General features: G+C 49.8%; 2 protein-coding genes across 5 annotated transcripts in view; one reads left to right on the top strand and one right to left on the bottom strand.

Annotated features, from left to right (window-relative positions):
• Positions 1-5,184, bottom strand: part of ABRAXAS2 (abraxas 2, BRISC complex subunit) — a 34,496-nt gene extending 29,312 nt beyond the window's left edge. Inside the window, exon 1 of the mRNA XM_058671440.1 lies at positions 5,047-5,184. Within this exon, the coding sequence (XP_058527423.1) occupies positions 5,047-5,145 (99 nt within the window). The 5' untranslated portion in view covers positions 5,146-5,184. The remainder of the gene's footprint in view (positions 1-5,046) is intronic.
• A 6,705-nt stretch (positions 5,185-11,889) lies between these two features.
• The window catches only part of EEF1AKMT2 (EEF1A lysine methyltransferase 2), a 75,860-nt gene continuing 71,505 nt past the window's right edge, over positions 11,890-16,244 (top strand). For 2 of the 4 annotated variants that reach the window (XM_058671587.1, XM_004580187.4), the window contains exons 1-3: positions 11,893-12,029; positions 12,834-12,899; positions 13,835-13,949. In XM_058671587.1, coding sequence (XP_058527570.1) covers positions 11,917-12,029; positions 12,834-12,899; positions 13,835-13,949 — 294 coding nt within the window. In that variant the 5' untranslated portion in view covers positions 11,893-11,916. Of the gene's footprint in view, positions 12,030-12,833; positions 12,900-13,834; positions 13,954-16,244 lie in introns of those variants that run through there. The other 2 variants (XM_058671588.1, XM_012925486.3) reach the window with 2 other exon arrangements.

Here is a 16,244-nt window from a genome sequence, read left to right as displayed (position 1 = left end):
TTTGGGCCGTCCTGAACTGCTTTCCCAGGCCACAAGCAGGGAGCTGGATGGGAGTGGAGCTGCCGGGATTAGAAGCAGCGCCTATATGGGATCCCGGCATGTGCAAGGCAAGGACTTTAACCACTACACCATCATGCTGGGCCCAAATCAATAAATTTTTATTAAAAAAAAAATGAGGAATTCAACAACAGATTTTACACCATTTTATGCCATCCATACACAAGTTTTTCCTTAATAAATGCAGAGGCTCCATGCTGGAGACCCGGAATTACCAGCACACTGCCTAGGGCCGGAGTGCTGGCTCCACATCCAGCCCGTGTGGGGACTCTGTCCTGCAGGCCTACCCAGTTACAAGGCTGTCCCTTCCCTGGCCCGGCCTCTTCACACAGCACCTTGTCAGAGACGCCCCTCATGATGGAAACAGCAGCTGCCAGGCACTCCGCCAGGCACTATGCCCTCCCTCTACATTGTTTTTTCCTCTTAGCCTCCAAGCTCCAGGTCCAATACATAGTATAGACCTCAATAAATATTGTTTCAAAATAAAGAAAAAAAGAATTCTTATTCAACAAAGTATTGCAATAATGCCCGTGGACTACCTGCCCTTCTATTACAAATGTTTCTGGGGTGAACATCTGGTGGGAGGCTCACATCGGGGATAATGAGACTGGTCTGAGCCCCAGCTCTGCCGGCTTCCTTCAAGCTTCCTGCTAATGCGCACCCAGGAAGCTGCACCTAACAGCTCCTGCCCTCCCTGAGAGGAGGACAAATTCTGGGCAGCCTGCTCTGCTCACCCAGCCTTGCTCGTCCCAGGCATCTGGGGGCGTGAATCAGTGGCTGGAAGATTCTCTGGTTCCATTTCTCTGCCTTTCAAATAAAATGAAAATTAATAAAACAAAGATTCCAAAATCTGCAAGGATAGGGAGAGACAGGAGGCTATCTCGCAACTTGGCTTCTGTGCTTGATTTGCCTAAAATCCCAAATCATCATTACAGGTCATTTCCCACAGCAGTAACACATAGATTAAAGAAAAAATTCTGAGTGCCAGAGGAGTGTCCAAGCTGACCAGCCTGTGAAACTCTAACTAAATAAACTCGTTTTAGCCTCTGAAAGACTTTCCATGACAAGTTTTCATTACAAAAGAAGGCCTGTCTTGTAACACGGAGAAAAGTTATTAAACTGAAAAAAAAACAATTTAATATTCCCGTAGAGCGTTAGACCCCAAGAACATGCCTGCAGATTCCTAGTGTTCCGTAGCCTAGGACTGCCAGATTTAGGGGCACAAAAAAAAAAAAAAAGAAATAGAACACCTAGTTCAATCTACATTTCACATACATGACAATTTGTATTGTTTGAGAAATATACTTACACTAATACAAAAAATTTGCTATCTTTCTGAAATTCAATCAAACTCAAAGTTCTGTATTTCATCTGGCAACATCCTACAACACACCTTGGTTTGAGAAACAATGAAATAGTCACAAGACACTCTAAAGCCAAGTACAAAGTGACTATTTATTAACCTGTGTGGCTGCCTGGGAGCAGGAATAGACAGACTATATAATGTCTGTCCAACTAGCACTCCCGCCATATGGTATCAACACGGAGAATGGTTTTTACCTTACAATGTCAAATTTCCATGTATAGTAAGCTTCTTCTAAGACTAAGCAGTTGCCTGTTGAAAAAGTTTTTCTACTAACTAGAGATGCTCCTTTTACTTACACTGTTTTTTTAACCTAATTCAAGAAATATTAAGGGCATGGATTCCTCCTGAAATAATATTTACCTCGATTTCTTAGAATGGAATTATTTCACAAAGTGCATGAGTTACATGAAATTCAGACCTCAATGTCTAAAATGTTGGTAGAACACACTCACTCTCACTGACCACCTGTGGCTACTTGCCCTCCTCGCAACAGCAGAGATGAACAGCTGCCTCATAGACCATCTGGCTCACACAACCCAAAACGCAGACTAGCTAGCTCTCTATAGCAAATACGCGCTATCCTCTGCGCTAAACGATCATTACTGGTTTAACATTAATTTCTTGCCTTAACAAAACAAATATGTACTGTTAGACCGAGCAGAAGCAACTCCTGAGGGAGTTGCGTGCATCAAAGGACAAGCAACACCTGGTGACTTTGGAGTCCCATGCTAGCTCTCCTTCCTGCCTCCCTCTGGCCACCAACAACAGAAGAGAGCTTCACTAGCCTGGATCCGAAGTCAAGCAGACACTGTCATCAATGTGTCCAGTGCCGAGTCTGCACAGACCAACATCTGTCATGATGACACGCCATGGTCACAAGCAGGCACAAACTGAGGAGCTGCTGGCTTCCCCATCCCCCACCTGAGATGTACCGCACACCCTGGGTGGCCATTTCCCTCACACACTCTGCCAGGCGGAAGTGGCCCGGGCTATCTCCCACCAGGGAGCAGCCCATCTCACTCTCAGACACACACTCTCTCTCCCTCTCTCAATCCCTCTCTCTCCCTACCCCAAAACTCCTAGGCATGACTTCCCTGGCCCACTGTCTGTGCCAGACCAGTGAATCTCATCCAGGAGTGCTCCCAATAAAGCTTGCTTTGAGCTGAACTGTACTCTGTGTGGTTACCTGGTTCTGAACCTGAACTCGAGCCTGACACGCACTACAAAATTAAGTTATTGATTCTTCAACTTTAAAATTATTTTCAAATATTCTTTATCTGTAAACGTGGTATGGTTAATGCAAGCAGCCATGATGATACAAAGCTATTGGCACTGCTAAAAACCTACATCAACTCCACCACGGTATATAGAATAGGGCGGGTATTAAGGAGCTAATGCTTAATAGCAACCCAATCTAAGTAATATGGCCATCTCATTTCACTTTACAGGAAAAAAACCACTCCTTTCTCAGAGTCGGTGTTACGGCTCAGTAGGTTAAGCTGCCTTCCACAGCACTGGCTTCCCATACCGGGGCCGGCGTGTGTCCTGGCTGCTCTGCTTCCGGTCCAGCTGCCTGCTAATGCACCTGGGAAGGCAGCAGAAAACGGCTCACTTTCTGGGCCCCCGCCACCCATGTGGGTGACCCAGGTGGAGATCCAGGTTCCTGGTACTGGTCTGGCCTAGCGCTGGCCGCTGGGGAATGAGGCAGCAGAAGGCAATCTCTGTCCCTCCCTCTCTCTCTAGAACTGTTTCAAATACATACACACATACACACATAAACAAAACTATCCGTTTTTCAACAGGTAGCTACCTGTTCTTGTAATAATCTTGCCTTAAACCTCAACAGTCCTGGGCTCAGTGAGAGCGACAGGCAGCATCCCTGAGCTCACGGTCACTAGCCCACGGGCAGCAGGGGCCTCCCAAACCACCCACACGTGGAACAGCACTGCATTACCGAGCAGCTGGCTGCACTGCCCAAGACCGAGTCCACTGTCGCCCCTAGGAGAAACAAAGGCTATCCACAGGCCTTCTGTGAACCGCTATACCAACACCAGGCAGAGAAAAGGGACAGCAACTCATTTCCACTCCCCGCTCTGTGAAGTCAGTTTTTCTTCATGGACACTCAACACTGCTGACCACATCCCATTCCTCCTGCTGCTTTGCTTCCTAAAGACAGCCACAAAAAAAAAAAAAAAAAATCCCAAATGTTCCTTGAATGGCTTTTAATCCAGCCCCTAGACAACCCCCCATTTGGTGGGGGAGGCTAAAGAACCCCCCTTTTCGGGACCAATGCGATAGCCTAGCAGCTAAAGTCCTTGCCTGGAACATGCCCTGGGATCCCGTATGGGTGCTGGTTCTAACCCCTGCGGCCCCATTTCCCATCCAGCTCCATGCTTGTGGCCTGGGAAAGCAGTTGAGGAGGGCCTAAGCCCTTGGGACCCTGCACCCGCGTGGGAGACCCAGAAGAGGCTCCTGGCTTCGGATTGGCTTAGCTCCAGCCGTTGCACTCACTTAGAGTGTGAACCATCGGAGGGAAGATCCTCTCTGTCTCTCCTCCTCTCTGTATATCTGTCTTTCCAATAAAAATAAATGAATATAAAAAACAAAACAAAAAAAACCCCCCTTCTCAAACCACACAACGATCTGGGGTCACCAACTTCCAGAGGGAGGCAAGTGGCATTAAAAGAAAACTGATGAAGACACTGCTTTCGGCCAGGGCTTCAGACTTACATCACTCTCCCCGCTCTCCTGTTGGCCTGTCAATTCTGTGGCTTTCCAACCTGGGTCAATGAGCTACATCCACAACCTCATAGGCACAGGACCTTGCCACCCTACACCCTCAACTTCACGGACACACCAAGAAACAGCGCCCCTACAACCATTCACGAATACGCTAAGACCCGGCACCCTTACACCAATCTTCACACACACGCCAAAGCCCGGTGCCCCTACACCCACAACTTCACGGACACGCCAAGACTCGGCGCCCCTACACCTACAACTTCACACAAACACTAAGACCCGGCGCCCCTATACCCACAACTTCATGGGCACACCAAGACAGCGCCTTTACACCCACAATTTCATGGAAACGCCAAGACCCGGGGCCCCTACACCCACAACTTCACGGAGACGAGAAGACCCCGCACCCAGCACGCCCATCTGCACTCTCGATTTTCCATCGCTGCGCAGGAAACACGCCACGGCGTTTCGCAAGCACAGACGCAGACAGCCATGGCCTCCTTCTTCGCACCACACAAGACCCCTGGGGCCGGCGGGTGCCTCCTGATCCCGACCCCAGGCGCCCCTCAAAAACATGTAGCAACCACAACTCTCCGGGAGGGGTGGACGCCCCGTGTCCATCCAGCGACTCCGGACACACAGCGGATCCCCTGGACGGCAGACGGCTGTCCCAGGACGGCCGGGAGGGCGGCCAGGCCATCGGGGAAGAGGCTCCCCGCCGGGGGGAAGGCGCCCCGGGAGCCCCCCGGGTCACCAGCTCCTCCGGCCCGTCCCGAAGCGCCGAGGGGCGAGCCGCGCGCCGCCCCGGGTGGGCAGCGGACGCCGGCCGGGGGCGGAGGCGGAAGGCGCCCCGCGGCCGCGGCAGGGGGCCCGGCACCTACGTGGTCGGCGTTGCTGTTGGCGCTGTGGAAACACACAGCGCTGAAGGTGTAGCCCGAAATGGAAGCCGCCATGATGGAAAGCTCCAGCTCCCCCATCATGCCCCGCGTCGGGCGCACAGCCTTCCGGCCGGCGCCGCCTCCTAGCATCCTGGGAAATGCAGTCCGCGACGGACGGCCCTTTCTGAGAGGGCTTGGGGGAGACTCAGAATTTGGGGATAGAAAGGAAACTGCCCTGTAGCCTCGCATGGTCTGGTCTGTAGGGCCTGTCGCAGAAATAGAAGCCAAGGAGGGGAAGCTGTTTCCAGCACCTGGGACCGGTTTGAGGGTGACGGGACTTGATTTCCTTTTTGATGTGGCTGTCAGGTAGCAATGACAGTGCAGGGGTGCAGAGGCAAGGGACAGTATTCCAGTAACCCAATATCAAGGAGCGATTGGATTCCGGATACTACAAAACACACATTTAATGAAAAGTCATGGAAAGCAGGAAAAACAACACAAAACATGAGTTATCAACAAGGGAAATAAACCACGGCCGTTTGCAAGACAAACCCAGAGATGGAACTAACGTCGTCATTGCTTTTCCGTTTGTTCAGTCTTTCCTGTTCAAATCCAGCGGCCCGATTCCCCACAAGGCTCCCACCGAAACAGAGCGAAGGAAACTTTTCTGACAACGCCCCTTCCCTCATACCCCTCGTTAAGGGATCTTCAAAATAGCCCCAGAACCCTACAGTTCCCCAGCAGCCCACCAGCCACACTGGTCCAGGCCGCTGTCATCTCTTTCCTGGGTTACGGTGTCAGCCTTTAACTCCAGGAGTCCCAACAGGCCGGATTTGGGCCTCAACAAGAACCTGTTGCATGGTCAAGAGTTAACTCTGTCCACCTTAGTGAGATGACAGAGGCAGCCGTGTTCTGACTTCTGCCTTTAACCCCTGGCTTGTCAAATCTACTCTGACCCTAGGAGCTAAAAGGGTTACGTCAGCATTTAAATATAAACCTTGAGTCATGTTATTCCTTGGCTTAAATCCCCAATCTCACAATGGTCTGGCTCCCAGTACTGGGTTTACTGGGCTTCCGCCACGCTAGTCTTTCTGCTTGCTGAGTGTCCCTGGTTCACTGCGCCTTGGGGTCTTCGCAGCTGCTGCCTGCTTGGCCTGGAATGATCTCCCAGGACGCTGCTCAGTGCTCTGAGGTGCCACCCTGACCCCGCTGCAGGAGCTGTTGACTTACTGTCCATCGTGCCTGGGAGGTTGTCAGCTGACAGCGCTCAGCTGCCCCACCTCCTCCTGGAATTCTCCCCAGGGGAAGACATTTTCTTGGCCTAAAGTGACTCCTCTTTTTTTCTGGACAAGCAGCCTGGTCCATTCAAGGCCCGGCTCCTGGACTCCACCCGGGAACAATTCCAAAGGCCCCCTCACTTTTACAGTCCCCCAAGTGGGGAGACAGGGTGCTGCAGTGGTACCCACACCCAGGACTTCCTCCATCCCTCCCGCTTCTTTTCCTTCCCAACCCCTGACCCCTCCATGTGCAGCTCTGTCTCAGACACGGACCCTGCTTTATTCCGTCCCCTCCCTGTAAGGAGTTATTCCAATACCCGTCGCCATTCCTTCTTCCTCACAGCTCATGAAGTTCGCGCCGGCCTAGCTATCCACCAATCGGATGTAACCTGGCTTTCCACCTGAATCCCACCTCCCAATCTTCCAGCCCCCTCCCCAACTCCACCCACTTGTCAATCATCCCTAGGCATTCACCTGCAGGCGCCAATCCCCTGGGGGCCTGCCCTCAATCCCTCCCAATCCCCACCCCCTATACCTGGCTGACAAAAAGGCTCCCCCAGGTGCGGCTCTCTTATCCCGGCTCTTATCCCTCCCCCTCTTACCCCGCTCTTACCCCGCTCTTCTCTCCCCTTCCCTTTTTCTCCTCCGGACTTTCACCACCTCTACCCGTTCCTGCCCCGTTGGAATAAACCTCCTAAGATATACCTCGTTGCGTCTGGTGTGTTTCAGCTCACGGTAAAGAACCAGGTTGTGGGAATTAGCTGCGCGTAATAATATCGTAATATCGTATGAACTAGAACTCTACAATCTTTTTAAATAACTAACACTCCCGACTGCTCACAACTCCTTCGCTGGTTGCCCAGCCAGGACTGCAGCCCTGCCCCACCTTCTCAGTATCACTTCCCTGCTTTGCTCTTCACTGCTTCTTAGCATTTAGAACCCCGTCTTACTCGATTTTCCTGTCTATTCTCTTTCTCCCACTAGCACCATATTCAGAACTCTGTGAAGACAGGGGTTCCCGTTTAAGCTGCTCATTGCTGTATCTCCACCATCTGAAATAGAAGCTGCATGTAGATGTTGTCCAATGCAGGACAGTGGAGTGGGTGTGGTGTGAGGAAGTAGGAGGGGTTGCATTCTGGAAGAGCTGGCTGAGTTGCTGCTTGTCATGCCAGTGTCCATGTCAGAGTGCTGCTTAGGGTCCTGACTGCTCTGCTTGCGATCCAGCTCCCTGCTAACGCACCTGAGAAAGCAGCAAATAATGGCCCAAATGCTTGGGCCCCTGTCACCCACGTGGGAGACCCAGATGGCGTTTCTGGCTCCTGGCTTTGGTCTAGCTTAGTCCGGCTGTTGCAGGCATTTAGGGAGTGATTCAGTGCAGGAAAGATCTCTGTATCTCAGGGCCTGACACTATAGCTCACTGGCTAAATCCTCACTCTGCAAGCACTGGGATCTCATGTTCTGGTTGCTCTACTTCCAGTCCAGCTCCATGCTTGTAGCCTGAAAAGGCAGTAGAGGATGACCCAAGTCCTTGAGCACCCACTCCCACTGAGGAACAGAAGAAGCTCCTGGCTTCAAATTGACTCAGCCCCAGCAATTGCAGCCATTTAGAAAGTGAACCAGTGGATGGAAAATTTTTCTCTCTCTGTAAATCAGCTTTTCCAATAAAAAATTCTAAAAATATATAAAAATCTCTTTCTGGGTCCAGCATGGTGACTTAGTGGCTAAAGTCCTCGCCTTAAATGCACTGGGATTCCACATGACCACCAGTTCTAATCCCGGCAGCTCCACTTCCCATCCAGCTCCCTGCTTGTGTCCTGCGAAAGCAATAGATGACGGCCCAAAGCCTTGGGACCCTGCACCCGCATGGGAGACCTGGAGGAAGTTCATGGCTCCTGGCTTTGGGTCAGCGCAGCACTGGCCGTTCAGATCACTTGGGGAGTGAATCATCGGACCGAAGATCTTCCTCTCTGTCTCTCCTCCGCTCTGTATATCTGACTTTAAAATAAAAATAAATAAATCTTAAAAAAAAAATTCTTTCCCTGTTTATCTCCCTGACTTTCAAATAAATAATTTAAAAAATTGTAGACTTCTAGTATTATATGTTGTCCTATATTATTTTTATTTTTTAAATTTATTTACTTTTATTAGAAAGACAGAATTATAGAGAGAAGGAGAGATAGATCTTTTATTCTCTGATTAACTCTCCAGGTGGTTACAATGACTAGAGTTGAACCAAACTGAAGCCAGGAGCTTCTTCTGGTTCTCCCATGAGGGTGCAGAGTTCCAAGGCTTTGGGCCATCCTCAACTGCTTTCTCAGGCCACAAGCAGGGAGCTGGATGAGAAGTGGAGTAGCTGGGAAATGAACTAACCCCTATATGGGATCCGGGCATCTGCAAGGCGAGGATTTAGTCACTGGACCTTAGTATCATATGCTGTGTGATGCGATCCCTGCTCTCGGGAAAACCTTCAGCAAAGCACACTGAGAGCGCGCGCTGGTAGATGAGTGCCTATGCTCGGAAGCTTTGAACAGAATGACTGAGCTATAGCCTGAGTTTTAGCATTTACTCTACAACTTTGGGCAACTTCTATGTGCACTGGTTTGCTCACCTGTAAAAGGAAAATATCAGGGTTCACCTTGCAGGGCCTTCTTCAGGAATAGCAGATAATATGTTGCATGGGTTTACCAGGGTTCCCTGACACTCAGTGTCAGCAGATAATTATTAGCTACCAGTTTTAAAAAATCAGAAAGTAGCTGAAAATATAAGAGATCTCTTGATGAGATCACCAAATATGTCATTACAATATTGTTCAATGAAGGGCCAGGTTGCAAATGATGCAAATAGTAAGATATCGGTTATCTAAGTCACAAGAAAACATTTGCACATGATTCCTAGTTTGTGATTAGATGGGAAAACGCAAAGGAAAGAACTGAGGGGTGTTAGGGGCGGGGAGGGGAAAGACAGGGCAGTCCTGAATGTGCCTACATTGAAGCAGCAAGGGATATGCTGACAGCTGCCTTAAAGCAGAAAGCAAGAGAGTGTGACTGAAAGTCACGAAGGAGAACATGAACCTAGCACTGCCAATACAACGCCAGGCTCTGACCTATGCTCTACAGATGTCCCATGCATTTGCTTAACTCATCTTCCTAACAACCTTCTGATGTAGGCCATTTTACAGAAGGGATGATCATTTATGAAGCATTTACCATGTGCTAGGCAGGTAGGTAGCCTCTCTCCAGCTGTCCTGGGGCCTAAGGGCTCTCCTCATCGCTGTTGTAAGGATGGGCAGGCTGAAGCTGCTTGGAGATAAGGAACTTGCCCTTGATCATACAGTGAAGGCAGGGCTCAAACAGGAATCTAATCCTGGAGGTGGGCACTTCCTGCCGCTTTTCCAAGCTCATCCCAGAACAGAAGGCAGTGGGGAAAGGTGGAGTTGCTTTCAAGGGGGTGAGCTCAGCAGGACTGACTTTTTCTTTTTTTAATCTTAGTTATTTTTATTGGAAAGGCAGATTTACAGAGAGGAAGAAAGACAGAAAGAGCTTCTGTCTGCTGGTTCACTCCCCAAATGACTGTCATGGCTGGAGCTGAGCCGATCTGAAGCCAGGAGCTTCTTCTGTGTCTCCCACATGGCTGCAAGGTCCCAAGGCTTTGGGCCATCTCCATTGCTTTTCCAGGCCACAAGCAGGGAGCTGGATGGAAAGTGGATCAGTTGGAATATGAGCTAGTATTTTTATGGAATACTGATGCTTCCAGGTGGAGTATTAGCTGGTTGCGCCAACACCCATGCCCCAGGACTGACTTCCGCAGAGAATCAGGAGAGGAAGGGAGAAGGTAGCTGGGACCTGGAACTTTTGGGTTTGAGAACTTCTGGAACAGTTTCCGACGATTGCAGGTACATGAGGTGCCAGGGTGCCAGGTTGCAGTGGTTGGCAGGGAAGGAGCCAGGCAGTCCTGGGTTCACAAGGAGGCTGCCAGCTGTGTTGCATGCTGGGCTTGTTCTTGGCACATTCCTGCTTCTCCCTGGTGATGGCCACGTCTCCACCACCTACGGAGAATCTCACCTTGTTGCCCGGGGTGATTAGAGGTGGCGCGGTATGCAGCCTTCAGGACTCAGCACCCCTAGTAATCCTGCCTGGAGCCGGCAAAGAACTCTGAATAAACCGTGGGTTTTTCCAGGGCTCCACACCAACAACTGTTTATAGCTTTCATCACACATGGCAGAAAAACACTTTAGCGTTGGCAAGATACCAGGTTCAAGATGGGCTTATCTTCCAAGCGGTGCCTCCTAATTAGAACCTGCAACTTCTGAAGATCCACTGAGCTAGCCTCAAGCTTGCTTTCTCCAGCATCCACAGTCTAGAAAAGATCAAAACAACCCTGGGCCCAGGGCGGTGCTGATTTGCCGAGGCATCCGGAGGCTCCATCGCTCTGTAACAAGGTTACTTACACTCTTTCCTGAGTTCTTTAATCACTAGGCATGTGGATTCCCATCTGCCTTTTACTTTATTCTATCACCAACAGCGCATACAGGAAGAGACCTACGTTCGGCCTTCACCAACCGAAGGCCACTGTTGTCTCTAAGGACTTGTGTGCCAAGACTCATGTACCAGGAAATGCTGCTTTGGGTTGGAAAGCAGCCTTTTAGGGCCTTTGAGGTCCCTGCCTGGGACATTGGACAGAAGCCCAACCAACTGCTGTTGGCAAAAAAAATACCTCAGGCCTTTGCCTCATAAAATCTCCTGCATTAAATGATTTATTTTAATTTTATTTGAAAGGGAAAGCTCTTCCATCTACTGGTTCATTTCCCAAGTACCTGCAACAGCCAGGGGGTGAAGTCGGGAGTCAGGACCTCCACCTGGGTCTCCCATGTGGGTGGTGGAGGCCCAAGTACTTAGGGCATGAAGACTTCCCCAAAGAGGACCCGAGGCTGCTGTGTCAGCTCCCGGCCCAGCTCTCGTGTTCTGCTGCAGGCTACAGAGCAAGGATAGATACTGACAGTCCACGGAGGGAACCGAGGCCCGCAGAGGCACAAACGCAGGGCTGCCGAGCCTGCCTACGGAGCTTGCTCTTCCACTGAACTCTGTAGGGATGCTCGTGGCCCTGGGCACAGGAGGCGACTTCAAACTTAAAAGGAGATAGTCCAGAATTTGCTATCTCCATCCTAGGACCCCACGCTAGGACACCGCGTTCCCCCTGGATAGCAGGGCAGCTAGCAGAGCGTGGGGCGGCCTCACATTCTAGTCTGACCCAACCAGGACCCACAGGGCAAAGAGGTGGACAGCGCTCTGGGTCGGCTCTAGGGGCTGGACGGTGCCTTCTCCAGCACCAGTCCCAGACACACAGTCATCCCCATACAGGGTCTCGCTTAGCGTCCGACCGAGCGGAGGCTGCAAGGGAGCAGGCCCCGCCTGGCCGCGCCAGCTCAGGGGTACCCGGAGAACTGCAGCCGGGGCGGAGCCTCTGCGTCCCCACCACCGGGCCTGGAGCAGTAGAGAGGGAGGCCTCCCGGTCGCCTAGAGGCGCCAGTCCCTGGCGTACGCTCTACCCGCGCCCCATCTCGATGGCGACCCAACCGCCGTCGCGAGCGTCGAGCGAGATGAGTCGGGGCGCTGACGCCGGCAGCGGCGGCAGGGAGGCCGCGGGGCGGGCTGGGGCGCGCAGTCCCGCCGAGGATGGCTTCGCCCCGTCCGCTCTGGGCACCCGAGAGCAGTGAGTACAGCGCAGGGCCGGAGAGGGCGAGGGTAGGGGTGAAGGGGCTGGCAGGAGTGCGACTGGAGGGAGACGGAGTAGGACATGGTGAGGGTGAATTGAGGCACAGATGAATCGGGGGCCTGTTGAGGAGGAAGGTGAACTGGCAGAGACAGCAGGGAGCAAACTAGGGGGAGAGCCAGAGGCAGGCAGGGGTGTAGGTGTGAGAGAGGCAGGGGTGTGAGGGTGTGTGTGAGAGAGAGAGGCAGGGATGTGTGTGTGAGAGGCAGGGGTGTGTATGAGAGAGGTGGGGTGTGTGTATGTGTGGCAGAGGCAGGGGTGTGTTAGAGGCAGGGGTGTGTGTGTGTGTGTTGGAGGCGGTTGTACACACCTGCCCTTAAGGGTTGGGAGAAGATGCAGGCAGCGTGCTAGCGGAGGAAGAAGCGCAGACGCTGGAACTTTGGAAGGAGGTTGGGTAAGAGTTAGGATCCGCTGGCTTCAAGGCTAAGGTTAGTCTTGGGTGAGTTCCGTTGGGAGTGCCTGCTGCCTTGGTAGAAGATCCTTGCGTCTGGGCATTGGAGGCTAGCTGCGGGGCGACAACCAGCGCTGCCAGCCGCAATCATGTTGTGGGTCTGGACCCCAGACATCTTGCAATGAATGCGTTGTTTTTAATGTACCAAGTACTGTGCTGAGTTCTTTGCAGCTCTGTGCTTCTGTTTGTCATTGTCTGCAGCCCCTTGAACCCAAGTATGTCATAAATGTGTGTAATGTATTAGAAACGTACTTTAATTCAAGACTCTTGTTTGCATTTCCCTGTCGATGTAGTTGGGATTCTGTGTATGAGAGAGAACTACAGACTTTCCAGGAATGTGGGGATACAGGAGAAATCTGGTGAGTTGGATAACAACGTGAAGTTATGATACAGAAGTTTGTGTGTGTGTTCTGTGTGCACACATAGACACACATTTGTTATTTTAATGTTGTGAAAGTGCTCGGAACCCTGCATTGAATTGAATCTGGCATTAATGTGCCCATTCAAGGTGCCTCTTTTTTCTTTCAGTGACTTATTTAAATGTGATCAGGGTAAAAAGAGATTGCTTTCATTCTGTAGTTGTTCTTTAAAAATAAGCAATAAAATTGTGAGCCGCAGTGTTTACAGGTGTTACCGCTGTTCTCGTAGACATTTCCTTCTAAGTAACAGTGGAGACAAAGGTGAACTCATCACAAACGGTGGGATGGGGGCCAGCGTGGTGACGTAGCGTGCCTCGAATTGGCTCCGCTCTGACTCTTAGGCCGTTTGCGGAATGAACTGGTGGGTAGAAGGTCTCTCTGTCACTCTGCCTTTCCAGTAAAAATACAACTTAAAAACAAATGAACAGGGCATGGCACAAGAGCGTAGTGGCTAAAGTCCTCGCCTTGCACACACCTGAATCCCATATGGGCAACGGTTCTAATCCCAGCAGCTCCACTTCCCATCCAGCTCCCTGCTTGTGGCCTGGGAAAGCAGTCGAGGATGGCCCAAAGCTTTGGCATACTGCAACCGTGTGGGAGACCTGGAGGAGGTTCCAGGTTCCTGGCTTCGGATCAGCACAGCACCGGCCGTTGCGGCCACTTGGGAGTGAACCATTGGACAGAAGATCTTCCTCTCTGTCTCTCCTCCTCTCTGTATATCCGCCTTTCCAATAAAAAAAAAAAATCTTTAAAAAAACCCAACCAAAACAAAACAAATGAACAAAAAAGATGGGGTGACAGCTTAGCTAGCGTCCCAGCTGCCGTGCTTACGGTCTCTGTGTCCCTGTACTTGATGCATTCTCTCTTCCTAACAGGTTTGGAGAAGAGAGCATGACTCGACTGCTGAGGTGGATGCAGAAACGGAAGGTTCCATTGGACGCTTCAGTGCTGGACATCGGAACTGGAAATGGTGTCTTCCTGGTTGAACTTGTTGGTATTTTTTGTATTCGTGTATTTGAACCAAATCTTAAAATGTGTCTTAAAAAAGAGTGCAGTTGAAGAGGTTTCCCATGTGAATTTAAAAGGGGGACTGTCAGATCACTTTGGGAATCCATGGTACAAAAGGGAGCTTATGGATTGTGAGGAAGCAGTCTGTGAGGGGATTGGTCATATTCCTGGAAACTTGATTCTGAATGGTGAAATCCCAGAAGTTCTCAATTCTTAGTCCAGATACCTACAGTGTAAAATCCTGAAAACCCTAGCCCTGAAAGATTAAAATCCTGAAAGTTGAAGTTCTGAAAACCTCAATTGTCATTGAGGGGAAAAGCTATATAAAATTAGCAGAAGGTTGGATTCTGGGAAAGGGGTTAGAATCTGTTAGGTGAAGCAGTGCTTATATGGGATGCTGGCATCACAGAGGGCAGTGTGACCTGGTGTGCCCCAAGGCGGCCTGGTGATGGCTTCCAGAGGGGAATTTCACGTAGTTACAGGTTCGCTTCTTTCCCTTGAGCTCCACGCATTTGACAGAAACTAGGAGGCTGGACTGGGTGATGATGACACATTAGTTGAAAAACATGCCTTTTGTCTGCCTTGGCCTGGCCTTCAGTTGATGAGGTTCTAGGAGCTTTTAATGAATTGAAAGCTTATGTACCTGAAGGAGCCAGTGAAGTTACTGAATGATTTGAAATAATTACAAACATGGAGGGATAAGAAGACATCAACGGTGTTGTTACTTGGTATCCGGTATTACTTATTTAAAGTGTGTGGTCTGTGTATGGGACATGTGCAAATGGCAGGTACGTCACAGAGCTGGGGAAACAGAATGCTTTTATTGGTGTATACAGAATAATCTCAAAGAGACTGTGAAGTGTTGTGAGGAGAGCCATGTCCTGCAAGACTTCCGAGTGGATGTGTTGGCTGTGGACGCAGCTGCTGTTGGACTAGCTGCTGTGCCGCCCAAAGTCTGTCCATAGAGTACTTGCTTCCCATGTTAGATTTTCACTTGTTTATTTTGTCCTATAGTCAGTGTGGTGTTTTTTTTTTTTAATAATTTGCTATGATATATATTTTTTCTTTCCATCATTTCCAATAGTAGAGGTGTTAATTGTACAGATTCCCACGGTTTTCATGCGTTGTATACATTTTTTGCAAGTTTAACTGTGAAAATGCATCACCACAGTGTCCTCTGTAAGCCTTGTGTGTGAATGTGGAAATGCTGGCATCCCCTTAGTCCAAGAAGAGGTGTTCTTTTCATTCGGCTGTTCTGTGAAGGTGTAACTTCCCCAGCTCTTGGCTCTCTGGCTGAGCGCAGGTGTGCTGCAGACCCTGAAGGTGTCCATTGCTATTGTCAGGTGCACAGGTCTTCGTGATTTTGGGCACCTAGGAGTTAGGAGGCTCAAAGCACTAGATTACTGACTGCAGCGATCAGAATCTGTACATTGTGTTTTATGATCCTTTTTTTTTTTAAGATTTGTTTATTTTCACTTGAAAGTCAGAATTACAAAGAGGGAGAGACAAAGAGATTTTCCATCCTCTGGCTCACTCTCTAAATGGCTGTAACAGCCAGAGCTGGGCGGTTCAAAGCTAGGAGCCAGGAACTTCTGGAGCTCACGTGGATGCAAGGACCCAGACACCTGTGACATCCTCTGATGTTTTCTCAAGCTGTTAGCAGAAGTAGAGTAGCCGTGTGGGATGTCGGTGCCGCTGGTAGAGGGTTGGCCTGCTGCGTTACTGTGCTGGCCCCTGGCCTACTTCTTTATCAATATGTTTTCTCAGAGTTTCCACCACTGATGATGGTATAATATAAATTCTTGCAGAAGTATGTCTGTTACGGTCTGCGTTGTGGAGCGGTGGGTGTACTGGCAGCTCTGCCTCTGGTGTAGGGCCCTGCTGGTACCTGGATCTCTGGGCCCTGTCAAACATGAGGAGACCGGGATGGGTTTCCAGACTTGCTGCTGTGGCGACTAGGGGTTGTCCTGTGTATTTGTTTTTCTATGTCCTTGACAGATTTTGGCTGTGCTGGCATTGTTGAATGAGATTCTGTTTTATGACAGTTTTTATTTAAGTTTGGTGTTATTTCTTCCTGAAATATTTGATAGAATCCAATGGTATTAAACTAAATAAATGAATAAATAAATAAATAAAATAAAAAAATTAAAAAAGAGAATCCACTGGTAAGCCGCAGATGTGGACTTGCTCTTGAGAAGCTTTTTGTTTTTTTATGTGAGCTTATAAAATAAGTATCTATGTAGAAAAGTAAATTTTTTTTAAGATTTATTTAATTTG

Source organism: Ochotona princeps, chromosome 13, assembly GCF_030435755.1.
Source record: "Ochotona princeps isolate mOchPri1 chromosome 13, mOchPri1.hap1, whole genome shotgun sequence".
Taxonomy (NCBI): Eukaryota; Metazoa; Chordata; class Mammalia; order Lagomorpha; family Ochotonidae; genus Ochotona; species Ochotona princeps.
The sequence above is the reverse complement of the archived record's forward strand: the minus strand, read 5'-3'. Positions and strand labels throughout refer to the sequence as shown.